The sequence below is a fragment of the Gigantopelta aegis genome, chromosome 3 (assembly GCF_016097555.1).
Source record: "Gigantopelta aegis isolate Gae_Host chromosome 3, Gae_host_genome, whole genome shotgun sequence".
In the NCBI taxonomy this organism is placed as follows: domain Eukaryota; kingdom Metazoa; phylum Mollusca; class Gastropoda; order Neomphalida; family Peltospiridae; genus Gigantopelta; species Gigantopelta aegis.
In genome coordinates this window covers 6,156,628-6,174,579 of record NC_054701.1, presented here as the reverse complement: position 1 = coordinate 6,174,579, position 17,952 = coordinate 6,156,628, and the positions used below count along the sequence as shown (strand labels likewise).

Here is a 17,952-nt window from a genome sequence, read left to right as displayed (position 1 = left end):
TTTATATCATGATAAGATCATTTTTGTCATAATTATGCTTCCAAAAATACTTTATTTGTTCATTTCTAATTTTTACTCATTCATTGAGACCTGATTAATTGTTTAATTAATGAATTCATTGATTAAGTAATTTGTTTAATGCAAACAAACTTGTAAATATTTTCTGTAATAAATGGGGTATCCGACATGTTCGGGTGTGCCCGAAATGTAAAAAAAACAACAACAAACAAAAACACAAAACAAAACAAAACAAAACAAAACAAAAAACCCCACATTTTTGTGAAGTAAAAATTAAAAATTATAGGTACTACAAAGGGCAAGCAGAAATACACTGAATATACAGACACTGGTATTCTAATCTCGTGCACCACGATTGGTATATCAAAGGCTGTGGTATGTACTACCCTGTCTGTGGGATGGTGCATATAAAAGATCCCTTGCTGCTAATCGAAAAGAGTAGCCAATGAAGTGGCGACAGCGGGTTTCCTCCCTTAATATCTGTGTGGTCCTTAACCATATGTCTGACACCATATAACCGTAAATATAATTGTGTTGAGTGTGTCGTAAAATCAAACATTTCTTTTTTTCTGGTATTCTAAACGAGAAAATATATTTAACATGTACTCTTAGTTGTTACTAAGGCTGTGTTTAACAGTTGGACACATCGGACAATGGCAGCCCACAGTCCCTGCAATAAGCTGAAACGAACTGAACTGCAATAGGATCTCGACTCAATTGTTTTCCAGTCACGCATGTGTCGTTCATTTCCAGTCGGACTTTAATAAAGAAGATCGTATTTATTAAAATAGTAATAAGTAAAACAAACTTATATTTTCTGAGCCGTAGCTAGCATGGGGGCAAAAAAAAAATTCGGAAAACATTTTAGACTATTAACTACTCGGTTGCGTTTGCCGATTTCAAATTGTAGGGTTCGTCTCAAAAAATTAAAAGAGAAATCTTGCGCTGTACGAAGAACGTTCGGTTGAGGATACGGTACTAGAGTCTTTAGTTAAAACCGGTTTGATCTTGACAACGTATTATCGACAGTCGTACCTTCCTATTTCATAATTGATATTTTATAAAGTGTTAGTAGAACTTTCAAATTTTAGTTTGTATACTAGTAACACATTAATTATGTATATATTTTTAAAATAAAATATACTAAAGTAGACAATGAACGTTTTCACTTCTTAATTTTACGTGTTAAAATCGACAAATTCAAATAAATATTATTTCGTTTGGAAAGGGTAAAGTTGGGGGGGGGGGGGGTGTTTAACGACATCAAAGATAAAGCATATTGATTTAATAATCATCCGACCCCATACAACCGTAAATAAAATGTGTTGAGTGCGTCGTTAAATAAAACATATCCTATCCTTCCTTCCATCTGCTGTTGGATGTCTAACATTTGGTAATGTTGACATAATTATAATCTTAGAGAGGAATCGGGTGCATGTGCAGGGGGGAGGGTATTGGAGGTCGAAAACCTTACTTGCCCAAGCTTAAAATTTTTTTGAAATGTATTTTTGGGGGGAGCATGGCCCCATATAAACTTCGCTTAACAAAGTCTATAACCCCAACCCCGCTGAAATCCCTGCACACGCGCCTTGGAAACCCGCTACATTTTTTTTTTAGCAAGGGATTGTTTATATGTATCATCCCACAGACAGGATATCACATACCATGGTCTTTTTGTATACCCGCCGATGGGGATCGATCCTAGACTGACCGCGCATTTCCAAAAAACACCTTTTTAGGTCTAAGTAATGAATAAAAATAACATATAGTCTTGAAAAATGTTACGTAAATCGAACACAGTGCCCTCTTCCTCTACCCCTAGAGCGTTACGTAATTAGTAACACCCCCTTACATGTAACGCGTATGCCAACAGCTGGCCACTGTCAAAATTTCAAGGCAAATCCCCCACTCACCGACCGTTGTACCATACCTCTATGGATATAAACCGGCCTCGGTGGCGTCGTGGCAGGCCATCGGTCTACAGGCTGGTAGGTACTGGGTTCAAATCCCAGTCGAGGCATGGGATTTTTAATCCAGATACCGACTCCAAACCCTGAGTGAGTGCTCCGCAAGGCTCAATGGGTAGGTGTAAACCACTTGCACCGACCAGTGATCCATAACTGGTTCAACAAAGGCCATGGTTTGTGCTATCCTGCCTGTGGGAAGCGCAAATAAAAGATCCCTTGCTGCTAATCGGAAGAGTAGCCCATGTAGTGGCGACAGCGGGTTTCCTCTCAAAATCTGTGTGGTCCTTAACCATATGTCTGACGCCATATAACCGTAAATAAAATGTGTTGAGTGCGTCGTTAAATAAAACATTTCTTTCTTTCTATGGATATAAATATGTTTTGGAGATATGAGACGACCCCTCAATCAAGATAGTTAAATTTGTTCAAAAATTGCGAAATCTCACGTGATCTCTTGTTGGAGAATTCTATACTTGTGATAAGCCAATGAAAACCGAGATCGGTATGAGCCTGTCAAAAGTGTCCCACTTTCAAAATACTGAAACCAATGCGGAGTGCGGCGTCATATTATATGCACTAAACGTAATTGGATGTTCTGTTCTATATGCTTAAATAATAAAAAATATTCCAGGGAATGTAGTTTTAATTAAAAAAGTAATTAAAAAAAAATATATATATATATATATATATATATATATATATGCAATTAATATTAATAAGCAATAGTTTACAGTTGAGGACACAATAAGCGACACACAGCTGTTGTACATCCTCCACTATTGTTACTGTCTTATTGATTATGGCGTCATTTGTGTTATCCGCGAGCGGAATACAAAGTAGACGAAATAGATAACCGACAGATAGGATCCACTCATCTGCGTGTAGGATTCACCCACCTACTGTACCAGATCCACAATATCATTCGATCAAATAATGCGTTACAGTATGGTTAAGCATATTTGTCCTTTGTTTTGGTTCAGTCAATCGATCAACCATTTATTTCCATATGTGAATTATACAGACATGAACAATAATATCAACAGCATGAAAAGAAACACAAGACATGCTATAATGGTTCTGTGGTACGGTGTATTACCGAAAGTATTCACAAAGAACCAAAGAATACCATCCGAATCCAAGTATATTGTTAAATCTTAAATGTCCTTGTATGTCTTTTATTCAGCTCAGGGACTCCCATTATTGTTTAGGTGCGGGACGTGGCCCAGTGGTAGCTTGATGCGCGGTCGGTCTAGGATCGATCCTCGTCGATGGACCCATTGGGCTATTTCTCGTTCCAGCTATGGCTCCACAACTGGTGTAACAAAACCCGTGGTATGTACTATCCTGTCTGTGGGATGGTGCATATAAAAGATCCCTTGCTGTTAATCGAAAGGAGTAGCCCATGAAGTGACGACAGCGAGTTTCCTCTCTCAATATCTGTGTGGTCATTAACTATATGTCTGACACCATATAACCGTAAATAAAATGTATTGAGTGCGTCGTTAAATAAAACATTTCTTTCTTTCCCATTATTGTTTTAAAAAATAAAACAAAACAACAGGTTTTTTAAAAATAAAATTCTTTAGATGTTATTGAAAAGAATTTTAGACATATGTCGTTTTTATGTGCCAATCATGTGTTGATTCATTAAAACTTATTTTTGTGGTTATATCCAATTAAAATTCAAGCAAGCAATCCTGGGCACACACCTCAACTATCTGGGCTGGCTGTCAAAGTCAGTGGGTTAGTGGTTAGTGAGAGAGACGTCAGTGTAGTGGTCGCACTGTCCCTAAACTCGCTCTGGGTAGGAGCCGGTACCGGGCTGCGAACCCAGTACCTACCAGCCGTAAGTACGATGGCTTAACCACGACACCACCTAAGATGGGTTTTTTAATGTCACACAGTAAAATAAAACACAGCAAAATAGAACTCTTTATTTGTCTATATATGTTAAAGCATACAAGTAAATGCATTATTTTATTTTAAAGATATAACTTTAAAAAATTAAATTACGCGAAACTGCATTTTGTCTAAGTAAAATATGCCATCAAAATGTTTTTCTTTGTCCAAACCGCGTAATCAAACATACTTGAAATATGTAAGAAAACCTCTAAATATGATGCCAAAAATCTGCCAACAGCTCTCTTTATCATTATTAGATACAGTTAGAAGATTCAAATATTTAAGCAATTCTTCGTAACAGTTATTTTAGTATCAATCAAGCATGATTGTAAAGTATTTACGAATATTAAACATATTGACATGATTTGCCACAGTTCTGAATTAATGTCAAAATTGATGACATATCTTGTTTAACCAAAAATACCAAAAGTGCTTAAACGATTATCCATACATGAAATAGTGTCAAAAATAAACAACTTTGTTGTATTTAACAAGCTTGTACATAATTCACGAATATAAGGTGTAATAAGATGATTCCTTAAACCAATGAAATAGTGTAAGATATTGATGACCTATTATCTTTAACAAACATGAATGTAATTCACGAATATAAGATGTAATAAGATGATTCCTTAAACCAATGAAATAGTGTAAGATATTGATGACCTATTATCTTTAACAAACATGAATGTAATTGACGAATATAAGGTGTAATAAGATGATTCCTTAAACCAATGAAATAGTGTCAAATATCGATGACCCATTATCTTTAACAGACATATACATGTATACAATTTACGAATATCAGGACTGAAATGATTTTCCACGTTACTAAAATAGATGCAGAGGCACTGTTCCCACTACTCGTGTGTGAGCTTTGCGATTCAGCTAGGTCTGTGGGTCCACTTGATCGCTTTTGAACTGGCAAGGGCGTTGTTCCTGATCAAGGTCTGAAACTTCTGCATTGAGGAAACCCCGCTGGTGGTGGTGGGACGTTCGGGAAAGATTCGTTCAGCAACATGGACATACCGTCCAGCATATGGATTTCTATGTGGCAGTGCATTAGCCACAAGCCTGGGTTATCGGACTTAATTCTTATAACAACATACCCACCAGATGGCACCATCACTGTGTCTTTTTTCGGAGCACCGTTCAGTTTAAGACCTGGGACGTTTCCACCTACCCAGGTTCGGTCACTCCACGTGGCGTCATTACAGAAACTAAGAGATTTGTTTGAGTTCCCCCTGCAGTCAATGTCCGTATTATCCCCAATAAAACTACCATCCGTTTGATTGTATCGTCCATATCCCATTTTGAGCACGTAAAATTGATGCCCGTGCATATGTATGGGGTGGTCCCAGCCTTTACCCATGCCTAAGTTTAGAAACACCATCTGCACGGTATCACCGTGCTGTAGGTTTAAAACAAGTGGACATTTACACAGCTTGTCTTCGCCACATTTGGAAGCATCACAGTGGAATGAGACCTCGTCTGGCTGGGTCAAAGCTGAGACGGAGGGAAACATTTGAAGCACTCGTCCGTTAACCGATCCCGGAGTCCAGGAATTGCCGGGAAAGGCGAAGTTCAAAAAATATTCCTTGAAGTGTTCCTTGTCGTCAGGCACTTGTGTGTTATCTAAAGAGTGAATATCGTCAACAGTAATGCACGCCGTGTGAGAGCCGAGAGGGTAAAACAGAAATGGGCAGTTAAATACAACACAGCAGTCTTTTGGTGTGCATGTCTGCCGTGACGACGTGGGTTCTGTGTCCGGTGCTCCTTCATAATGCAGAATTGCTTCAACGGTGTTGTTAACTTCCACCTCTAGAGTTCGACCTCGGATCCAGTAATTGTCCACTTGTTGGTTTGCTAGGATTGTGAAATCCACTCTCTCCCCTGGATTAATGATGATCGACTCCACAGTGAGCGGTTTAATATCATTGCCATCTAGGGCGACCAGGGTCAGAGGGTGAAGGTCGATAGAAATTCGAAAGCTATAAACAGCTCCGGCGTTTATTACTCTGAACCGATTACTCGTTCCTTCTTTGACTGTGAACGTTTCCAGTGGCGCCCCGTTGTGTCTTCCTGGTTCGTTATAGTAGCGACCTTTGCCGTTGATTAAGCCCGCCTGGAAGTGAAACATGCTGTATCTAATCCCTGCCAGGGTGCTCGTACCCGCTATCAGTCGCTGGTTCTTGTACATGCCATACACCATCTTCATGTGCGACATCTTGGAATCCCAGTCGTGGTTCCAGTCCTGCAGTATCATGACATGTTTATCCACCACTTTCTGGTGTGTCTTCGACCGAACCACCAACGCTCCGAAGATACCCATAGACTGCTGTGCTCCGACATGAGAGTGGTACCAATAGGTCCCGGCATGGTCGACCTTGAACCTGTACGTGAAACTCTGAAATGGGAGAATGGGGCACTGCGATACCTGGGCAACACCGTCCATCCATGGCGTCCCCCGCTGGAGGAGGCCGTGCCAGTGGAGGCTCGTCGTCTCCTCCATCATGTGGTTGGCCACGTGGATGACGACGGTCTGACCTTGAAAGACGTCGATCGCTGGTCCAGGCATTGTCCCGTTTACCACAGCGACCATACGAGACTCGGTCCAGCCGTCTGCTGTGATGACGTCATCCGGGGAGACTGGTACAGCCGAGCTGAAATTCGTGGTATCCCAGCGATACAGCTTGCCGTCGTGAGGCACGACCAGATCTCGACCGTGGATCATCGTCAGCCTGTTCTCCACGCTCAGCCAGAACTCGCAGACGGCGTCCGTCTCGCGGCATACTGCTGTGACGGTCTGCGCAGTCGCAGAGACGACCAGAATAAATATTGTCATCAACTCCATGACAGTTTTGGATTACCTGAAAAACATTTATTGAATATGATTTTGTAATTATTGTAGTAGCTATGTCATTATCAGCATCAACATCATAATCGTCGTCGTCGTCATCATCATCATCATCATCATCATCATCATCATTAGTTCTGATTCCAACAAAATAAGACAAGGAAAAGGGGCACGTTTTCTAATGGAATTGTATTAGCTCCTTGGCTGAAATAGTTGTATAATCCCTTAAGGTGAAGTGCAGATCTTATTTGCAGTCTATTTATATTGCACAGCAAATAGCAAATACTGACTAGAAACACAGCAAACTTAAATATATGTCTTTTAATCTGGACTACTACGTGAACTCAGTAAGAATGACAAGGGATGGCAACAAAAGGCTGAAATATTCCAGATTATGTTGCACATCATTATTGTTATTCACCAAAAGTCTTAACATGATGCTGATATTACAATTTTGGGGTTGTATTGACAGCACTACAACATGAAGTGGTCCAATGAGAACACCATGCTATGGCTGAAATAGTGGTGTAATGCATTAAATCACGATTGTTTGGAACATCGGTGGCAATATAATAATGACGGTGAAGATTAAGATGATTAAGTGTTATCCGGTGATTACATATCACGGTATCAAGTGGAATAAACGGTCTTTATCTGAACGACAAAACCGTTATTCGTCATCAAGACCGTATACATCTATGACCAATTCAGAGTCGAATGGGCGTTTTGCAAAATAGTAGTTGATTCCAGTAATCTCTGTATAGTGACTAGTATGTAGGAGGGCAGCCACTCCCGGGAAGATTCTGTATTGGAAATGCATCCTTCCATAAAGCGGATTGCCACTCTCAGACTAGTTTATTAAATTAAAACTAGTACAGGACAGGGCTCATTGGAATACATATAGTTGTGATGACATGCACTCATGAATCACTGTCAAAAGAGTGATGATATGTATTCACTGTCAAGTCAGTCACTTCATCTATAATGAAACAAATTGCAAGAGTTTCACCAAAGTGATGAAAAAGTATGCATATATTCAAAATATGAAATAGCACCACCGTCTTTTAATAAATAAAATATAATGGGCATTTTGACTAATCTGTACATTAGATAATGCATTATGACCAAAGTAATATATAGAGGATATTTCATGTTTTTGGTCAAATATGATTTATATCTCATCGAGTGAAGTTTGCAATCATATCTCACGAGTCGCGCTTGCGTAAACTTCATATCTGACCAAAAACAATGAAATTTTCTATTTATTATATAACTTTTGGCAATTTACCTTTATTTTTTTAAATGCCAGCAACAAAGTAGTTCCGGCTTTCTTACAGTGAAGATAACACTTTCTACAGTGACGATAACACATTTTAGAGTGAAACAGTGAAATTTTCACTCTGAAATGTGTTATCGTCACTGAGTGACTGATAACACTTTTATTTCACTGATATTTTAAGATATTTTACTAAATGTTATATAATAAACTGACTTAAAAGCGTTATAGTATAATACTGCATAAGTGGCCGTTACATATCATTTGTTATGAATTGTTTCAAAGCGAATCTAACGAGATGGGGGAGGATTTAGCTCAGTCGGTTCAGTGCTTGCTTGAGGTGGTTGCGTCGCAGGATCGAACCACCTTGGTGGATCCATTCAACTGACTGGGTTTTTTCTCGTTCCAACCAGTAGACTACAACTGGTCAAAGGCCGTGGTATGTGCGTTCATGTCTGTTGCAAAGTGCATATAAAATGTAGCGTTTTTCCTTTGATGACTATGTGTCAGAATTACCAAATGTTTGACATCCGATAGCCAGTGATTAATTAATCAATGTGCTCTAGTGGTGTCATTAAAGAAACAAAAAAACACATTTTAAACTAACAAGTAAAAGCGAGATGGCTACGTTTTTTAACGTTTTATAAGATGCATGGTATCTAACGGACACGAGTGTACTATTTTATTTCTTACATATCTTCAAAACCAGATTTGAAATAAATATAAATGGGTTTGGGTTTTTTAAGTAAAACTTATTTACGACCCTTGCATACGCGTCACAGAGCATTCAGTTTTAGGTTAACTTGTACAACAGAGAGCAATGAATTTTGATAGTGATTCTTTCATTGGATTGATTAACTGTGGCGACTGGGTCATCATACTCAGGAATAGCCAATGGGATGTTTTGAAATCGATATCAGGGTGGGATGTAGCCTAGTGGTAAAGCGCTTGCCTGATGCGCTGTTGGTGTAGGATCGATCCCCGTTGCCAAGGCCATTATAGCCAGTATACCACGACTGGTTAGCAAAGGTTGTGGTATGTGTTATCCTGTATAGGGGATGGTGCATATAAAAGATCCCTTGTTACTAATGGGAAAATGTAGCTGGTTTCCTGTCTAATACTAAATGTCAAAATTACCAAATGTGTGATATTCAATAGTCCATAAATTAATAAATCAATGTGCTCTAGTGATGTCATTAAACAAAACAAACATTAACTTTAAATCGATATTGCACGTGTTATTAGGTGTGTGTTATCATAAATAACGACTTATATTCAAACAACCAAGTGTAAGAAAAGTAAATACATATTTCCTATATCACGGTATAATCAGGACGGGACGTAGCTCAGTGGTACAGTGCTCGCTTGCTGCGTGGTTGGTCTGGGATCAATCCCCGTCGGTGGGCCCATTGGGCTATTTCTTGTTCAGCCAGTGCACCACGACTGGTATATCAAAGGCCGTGGTATGTGCCATCCTGTCTGTGGGATGGGGCATATCAAATATCCCTTGCTGCTAATCGAAAAGAGTAGCCCATGAAGTGGCGACAGCGGGTTTCCTCTTAATATCTGTGTGGTCCTTAACCATATGTCCGACGCCATATAACCGTAAATAAAATGTGTTAAGTGCGTCGTTAATTAAAACATTTCCTTCCTTCCTTCCTGTATAATCAGATACGATAACACACATGATGATTACTGATTTGCCATTAGTATATTTAATACCGTATCTCTACACAAGACCGATTTCAAAATAACTTATAATAGAGTCGTGAGGGTATGCAGCCATGGCTCACTGCCGGGTGTTTTGGCTACAAAGGAGAACTGATCTTGACCACGATATATGGTTTCAACTCCGCCTGTAGGAGGACTGCCACGTTATAGTACGCCAGTACAGCCAGGGGACAAACTCCTTTTTATCGTTTCTGTAAACACAGGTGACAAAGCTTGCAATGGACAGACAACATTGGCGTTCTTTGGTGTCAGTCTTGTGTGTGACCGCACACAAGAGGATTAAATAAGTAAGTAAACAAAGGCACGTTTGGATGTAAATATGGACGTACACAGAATAATACGCCAAGCAAGGAACTGTGAGTATTTAACAGAAATATGACCTTTATAAAAGAAATCCAAGATTTTAAACACCGCCAGTCTCTTGGATAAAGGCCATAAAACATATTTTACCCCCTCCCCCATTTTGAAAAATAAAATTGAATAAAAATCTAGCATTTAAGTTGTAACACTGGCCTAATACAAAACAAGCGACATGGTTATCGCCATATATCTGAACTGCATTTCATTCATTTTATTTTTACTTCATGTTTATATCCAATTAAGATTCAAGGTTTATTTATTTATTTAACGACGTACTCAACACATTTTATTTACGGTTATATGGCGTCAAACATATGGCTAAGGACCACACAGATGTTGAGATATGAAACCCGCTGTCGCCACTTCATGGGCTACTCATTTCGATTAGCAGCAAGGGATCTTTTGTATGCACCATCCCACAGACAGGATAACACATACCACGGCCTTTGATATACAGTCGTGGTGCACTGGCTGGAACGAGAAATAGCCCAATGGGCTCACCGACGGGGATCGATTCCGGCTGGGTCAAAGTTCGAGGTGCACCGACCTTTTGATAGAGAAGTGAACACCACAAGGTCTGTGATTGGTGATAAATGTGAGTGTGTTGGTTATAAAAAAAATTAGTCAAGTAGCCTTGTGCTTGAAACATATATGGGGTACCTGTTAAAAAAAGTACTCAAATTTTGTACGGAACTAGGGTAGTCATAGACGCTACCCGTTATCTCTGAAATGAGCAGCTTGACCCCTATTTTTTTCTGATTCACTTTAAGGGTGAGGAGTGGTAGTATTTATATCCGTGGTGTTTATGTCGATTGATACGTTGCAGGTGGGAGTTTCAGCCACATATGTTACTATTGTCGTTTATGGAATTTGATTTGGTAGTATACACCCTATAATTTGCATTGGTACCGTATAGCAGTTATCAAAAAGAAACTTGTGCATGTTTTTAATGGTATGTCGAAATTGTTTCCGCTGTCAGCCACTACCAAAAGACAAAAGAAGTACGGTACTCATTAAATTGACTGCTTCTCAGCCTGGATAATGGCAAATGATATTTTTAAGTTAACGAATTGTTCCAAATATCTTTATAAATAAAAATATGAAATATAAATGTATATATGTTTTGTTTAATATTTCGTTTTGGTGTAGAATGAAATGAAATATGCTTCATATAATATTATTAGGAATTTAAACAGATCCCATCTGTCTTTCTAAACAACTGAGCAAAAATAATTTCAGGCACGTTTTGTTAGAAATGGGGACACATGCTTAGTGCTAAGGTTAACAAAGAGGATAGGTATCCTGTCGTGTTAACATCATTTAAAGTCATTTAGCACAAATTAAGAAAACTTATTATTATTATTATTATTTCTTTTGTTTTGAAGGGGTCAATATCATCAATATTTAAGATATATATACTTAACTCCAAAAGAAACGCGAATACGTAGATTGGAGGTTTTGAGTGCACTCATTGAAATACGTCCCAAAGTTCTTAAAATAATCGTTTCTATGAAAAACTTAAACAATTCGTAAAGATGAGATTTCATGTTATTGACATGTTAAAAATCGAGGTCGCATTGTCATTTGAAATGTCAAGGCCATGGCGCTTCTTCAATGGCGTCACATGCCACTCAAACATGTCCACTAATAGCGGGTGTGTCCGCCATTGCTGGCCATGACCGCCGCACACCTCCTACCCATGGAGAGGAAGAGGTTCCTGATGAAGGCCCTGAGCACGTTGTTGTAGGTGTCCACGACGGCCTGGCGGAGCTGCTGCTGTGTCACCACGGGAGCAGGGCGTTGGTTCATCATGCGCTGAACCTCGTCCCACAAGTGCTCGATGGGGTTCAGATCCGGGCTTAAAGCTGGCCAGTCCATTGTGATGATGTTGTGCTGTGCCAGGAATGCCTGGGTGGCCCGTGCCGTGTGTGGCCTGGCGTTGTCGTGCTGGTAAACCATCTGACGGTGACACGCGAAAAAACGGCACCACCACAGGCGTGAGCACTTCGTCGATGTAGCGCTGTGCTGTGACGCCCCTGCCGCGTCCTCGGCCGTTGTTGTCGAAGATGACAGGTTGTACACGACGTCCCCAGGATATGGCACCCCACAGCATGACGGAAGGCCCTCCCCAACGGTCCCTCTCCATAACACACGCATCTGTGAAGCGCTCACCTCGACGCCTCCACACCCTCATACGACCGTCGGCCCTATCTAAGCAGTAGCGGCTTTCGTCGGAGAAGACGATGTTCTGCCACTGTCGGTTCCGCCACTGTCGATGCAGAACAGCCCAGTCGTGTCGTGCAAGGCGGTGTCGCTGTGTGAGACGTTGTCCAATGTACGGTCGACGACAGTTCAGATGGATGGCGATCAGACGACGTCGTACCGTGGTGTAGGAAACGGGGCGGTTGTGGGTTCCCACTGTCTGCCGGGCTGTTGTGGTGGCTGGTACGAACCGATCACGCATGTGAGTTCTGACGATGTAACGGTACTGGCGCTGTGACGTCACTCTGGGACGGCCGCTACGTGGACGGTCGACGACGTTGTTGTTCTGTAGAAATCGGTCTATGAGACGGTAGATTGTCGAGACATGGACACCGAAAGCACGTGCAACCTGCCTGGCATCCATTCCGGCCTCCAAATTCCCCAAAGCTCTATGTCTGGAATCAGCGTTAAGTCGTGGCATCGTTGTATCGCTACTCGTAAAATGAGTTGAACATTGCTGTCTGGCGTTTCTTTTATACCCAGGCCTGGTAGTGTTTCACGTGCAATTCGCATCTTTCATGATCCACCCGTTTTGCATTCCAGATCGATTTTGGTCGTTAATTTCAGCACGTGCGTGACGTCACACTGTACTCGTTTTTTTCATGCGTTATGTGGAATTGGATACGCTGACAAGATGGCTATTGGTCAACTTAATCGATTTGTACATAGTTTATTCAAATGTGGGTTTTTTAATATTTTAAAATTTTCGCGTTTCTTTTGGAGTTAAGTATATAATGCTATTATCTAATTAAAGACAATATCACTGTTATTCTAACAACAATTAAAATGTTATGTTTTATTTGGTTTTTATGATTAAACTTATCATTCAACATGAACAAATGCCATATAATTAACCGGTTTCATATTATGATTGATAGATATCAGCGCAGTACATGTGTATTCTGGAATACATATCTGATTTGTTTTTGCAACATTCAAATTATGTTTCCAATTTCCTTACTGTCAAATTATGGAATGCTTAGAAAGTATGTTTAGAAATTAGCTGTTTCAAATATAGCTGAGGCATTATTGATAGGTAGAAACACCTCCAGAGTCTTTTCTCCTTCCTGGCTTTATCAATGACTCCGTATCACCAAACAAATTATCAAATGGTTCAGGAAATGCACAATGTCCACTGAGATCAATGACATCAGTGTGATTCAAGTAGAGTATGCCCTGCCCAGTATTTGATGACAACCCAAATGGTATCAAAGCTTCGTCTCCAAAGTGACCAAGGTAGTAAACCATTAATAGTGTTAAGTGTCTGTCTGCATTCAACCACAACTCGAGAATATGCTCCATGCTTGGAGGAAAAATTGTGTCTCTATAGCTGCGTCATAATTTCCTATCTGGATGAATTTGCCATAACTTTTGTGGATCCTCAACCATCTCCAGTGATGAGCCCATACTTATAAACTAATGTAACCCCATGTTCCATAGAATATTAAACAAAAAACATTGTTACTCTGATCCTGCATGATAAACTAGAATAATACTTGCGACAAAGGAATGTTACGTAGATAATGTGTAGACTGACATTTTTTCTTACCTTAAATGTTTGATGGTTATGCTCTGATCTATGCATTTAACAAACCAATTGCAAACACATTAATTTTGTCAACATAGTTTTGGGAAAGATTAATGGTTCCACCAGAAAAGATGATATTATCTTTGACACTCATATTGAGAAACAATACACAAAGCCACCAACAAAACTCTAAGGAGTAGGAAAGAGAAAGGTAAATTGTGCAAAATTATAGATGTGACATTTATTTGACACAAGTGTAGTACCAATGTTTCATTAAATATTAATGAAACCAACAGTGTTCTTGCCATTGTTAAAGAGTGGAACCTCCTGAATAAATATTTATTTTGACTTCCACTGACCACTAAAATTACCTTTAAAGTGTCACAGTGGTGAGAGAACGTACCTTCAACATAAACCTTGCCTTAAACAGATCTCAATACAAGTGAATTTTGCATGGGTACCTACCCTCACCATAAACCTTACCCTATATAAACATCAATAAGCACGGGTACCCATTTCTAACAAAGCTATTATTAATTATTTTACACGTATGTTTTAGACATTAGTAAACACATAATTTCGAACAAAAGCCCAACCCTCAAAAATAAGAAAAATGTCAAACAAAATTTTTAACTGTTCCTAATATGACCCTAAATGACCTTAGATGACCCCAAAATTATCCTTAAGGGCCAATTTCGCCTTGGTACTTCCCATTGCCATAAACTTTACCTACACTCACCATAAACTATGTCCTGTAAAGAACTCACTAAGCATGGGTACCCATTGCTAACAAACCATGCCCAAAATGTGGACAAAACCCATTCAGAAATTATCCCCTTTAATTAAATTCTGGATGTGTCCCAGAAAGACATAATTTCGAGATGAGTTGATTTATTTATTTGTTGTCAAGTTTCCCTATAGTTTTCATGTAAATTGTGATATATAATGATCCATTAAAATCTGTTTTATAAAAAGCGAACTTTAGGTAGCTTATTTGTAAAAAGCTCTCCCCACAAAGATAAGAAAAATGTTTTTAAAAAATCCTTAACCTTTGTGTGGGCACCTACCCTCACCGTAAACCGCACCTATCCTCGCCATAAACTATACCCTGTACAGATCTCAGTAAACATGGGTACCCATTTTTAACAAACCATGCCCCAAAATGTGGGCGTAACCTTTTCCTAAACATCTCCCCCTTTCGTTAAATTATAGATCTGCCCCTAATATTTCAATCAGGAAGCACCCCTACTAAATGTGTAATGAATATGTCTATAAACCAAAGTAATAATATGAATATTATTGATCAATATTATTGGAAAAAATTAAAGGAAACCAACGATTTGTGTCATTTACAGCATATTATATATTCAGAAACAATTACCTTCATTTGACCTTGAAAATGTAGGTCAAATTGACATATTATGAAAATCCAGCAAATCAAAATGGAAAGTGTGGATATTAAGCGTCATAAAAAATTGTTTAAAGAGTTTAATCTACCCTACAACTAAAATTTGGTGTCTGTCTCGTGAACTGTTGGTTTTTGAGTAGCAGCAGATCGAACACAAATTGACCTTGACATACCATTAAAACTATGCAAATTCTCAATTAACGTACAGGTTTAGCAAGTAAGAGTTGCAGATCTGAAATCTATACATATGTTTTTACATAAGAATCAATGTTCAAACGTTCCTGACTCTCCGACATAGATAAATCGACCTGACTCCCGTACCTATATGTCTAGACTGGCGAGCGACGTTTATACGGGGTCGAGTCATGCTCCCTCGGAAAATATATTTACAAAAATGAAAATTTGCTTGAGCAGAGAGGGGTTTCGAGCCCCAAAACCCTCCGAAAATGAGCACTGCAGCCAGGTTGGATCCGGTGTAAACGAGAGAGTAGGCAGTCTGGTTTTGCAATGTTTCTCAGTAGGAGAATTTAAGCCAATTTAAAAAAAAATAAAAAATTGGCATGAGTAGAAATGTTTACGTGATTTGGACGGTAATTTCCAACGGTTCGATCGAAATATAAAGGTCGGATTTTTTTTTTGATTTTTTTTTTTTTTTAATTTACCCCCCACCCCCCTCCCCCCTCAATGACTATCCAACAATAAGATTTATTACCAATAATATTTTTGGTTCTGACTTATAAATAAGGGTTATATATATAGAGGATATTTCATGTTTTTATCAAATATGATTTATATCTCATCGAGTGAAGTTTGCAATCATATCTCATGAGTCGCACTTGCGCGACGAGTGTGATATGATTGAAAACTTCACGAGATGAGATATTAATCATATTTGACAAAAAACATGATATTTTCTATTTATTATATAACTTTTGGCAATTTACCTTTATTTTCAAAATGCCAGCAGCAAAATAGTTCCGGCTTTCTTACAGTGAATAATATAAAAGAAAACAAGTGTACAGTATAATATATATTTTAAAAAATAAAAAAATAATTTCCTTCCACATGTTTGAGTTGATCATAAACGAACAACTGCTTTATATGTATATAGTTAGTAAGCGATAAGGCTAAGGCGCCCGAGGTGTGAGGTGTCATATGATTGATAATCCTTTATGAATGTGGGCTTTTCCCAGTCTTAGCCAGTCTGGCACATCAAAGGTCACGGGCGTAGGAAGGTGTCAAAAGGGACACACACATATTTATATAAATATATGTATAAATATATTTTTAAAGAGCATCGGTGCTGCCACAAAGTGGGAGGGGTACATGCCCCCATTCCTCCCCCCCCCCCCCAGCTTCCTACACCAGTGAAGGTTGTGGTATGTACTGTGTTATCTATGGGAATGGGTATAATAAAAGATTCCATGCTGATTAGCTGACTCCCCCCTCTCTCCGTTTCTCAGGTGTTTTTCACTCTCTCTCTCTCTCTCTCTCTCTCTCTCTCTCTCTCTCTCTCTCTCTCTCTCTCTCTCTCTCTCTCTCTCTCTCCCACCTCTCTCTCTCTCTCTCTCTCTCTCTCTCTCTCTCTCTCTCTCTCTCTGTTAGGCGTTAGGCACCAAAAGGTGTTTTCTGAAGTGTCGTTAAACAAACATTCCTTTCATTTAGGAAATGATATTACAAGATGCAAGGGGGACGAGATTGTTGTCTTAAACTTTGATCATCGCTAACTACTAAAACAAGAAAATATATGTCACCATACTCACGTCGCAACGCACAACGTCCTAGCGGGACAACGTGCGGCATGGCTTTCGTCTCTTCTGCCTATAGCGAACGTGCCATTTGATATGACAAAACTCTTACCAGCTGTTACAGCACATTTTTAACACCGAAAGACCATCTTCTATAACCCCAGATAAATCAGTCAATAACTCCAAATAGACGGGCACATATGAAACACAAACCCCCGTAGGCTTGTAATCAAATATACATACCATGTGTGGACTTTATTAATTATATTCTGTGTGGGCTATATCGTTTAAAGGGAATCTATGCCGCTGACATTTTCCAATACAGTAGAGATTATAATGAGATAACGGGCGAAACGTGGTCTACGTGTTTGCTATAACTTTCAGGAAAAAGCTGTGTAGGTCAGGGGTCTAATTTACCAAACTCGCAACTCGCAAACTCACTCAGTGCAAAAAAAAGAAAAGAAATGTTTTATTTAACGACGCACTCAACACATTTTAGTTACGGTTATATGGCGTCAGACATATGGTTAAGGACCACACAGATTTTGAGAGGAAACCCGCTGTCGCCACTACATGGGCTACTCTTTCTGATTAGCAGCAAGGGATCTTTTATTTGCGCTTCCCACAGGCAGGATAGCACAAACCATGGCCTTTGTTGAACTATTATGGATCACTGGTCGGTGCAAGTGGTTTACACCATTGAGCCTTGCGGAGCACTTATTCAGGGTTTGGAGTCGGTATCTGGATTAAAAATCCCATGCCTCGACTGGGATTCGAACCCAGTACCTACCAGCCTGTAGACCGATGGCCTAACCACGACGCCACCGAGGCCGGTCACTCAGTGCAATGCTGAAAGACTTTCAAATCGCTTTTGTTTAAGAGACCTTGTGAGACG

General features: G+C 39.4%; 1 protein-coding gene across 1 annotated transcript; it reads right to left on the bottom strand.

The window, feature by feature from the left end:
* Positions 1 to 3,905: 3,905 nt before the first annotated feature.
* Positions 3,906 to 17,225, bottom strand: LOC121367443 (laccase-1-like). Its single transcript, XM_041491620.1, has 2 exons — positions 17,073 to 17,225; positions 3,906 to 6,757 (listed from the first exon to the last, which is right to left on the bottom strand). The coding sequence occupies exon 2, from the start codon at positions 6,739 to 6,741 to the stop codon at positions 4,831 to 4,833; it is 1,911 nt and encodes a 636-aa protein (XP_041347554.1). The 5' UTR covers positions 6,742 to 6,757; positions 17,073 to 17,225; the 3' UTR covers positions 3,906 to 4,830.
* Positions 17,226 to 17,952: the final 727 nt, after the last annotated feature.

Excerpts from the sequence above, each read along its gene's own strand:
- LOC121367443 (XM_041491620.1), bottom strand. The coding sequence starts at position 6,741 with ATGGAGTTGATGACAATATTTATTCTGGTCGTCTCTGCGACTGCGCAG.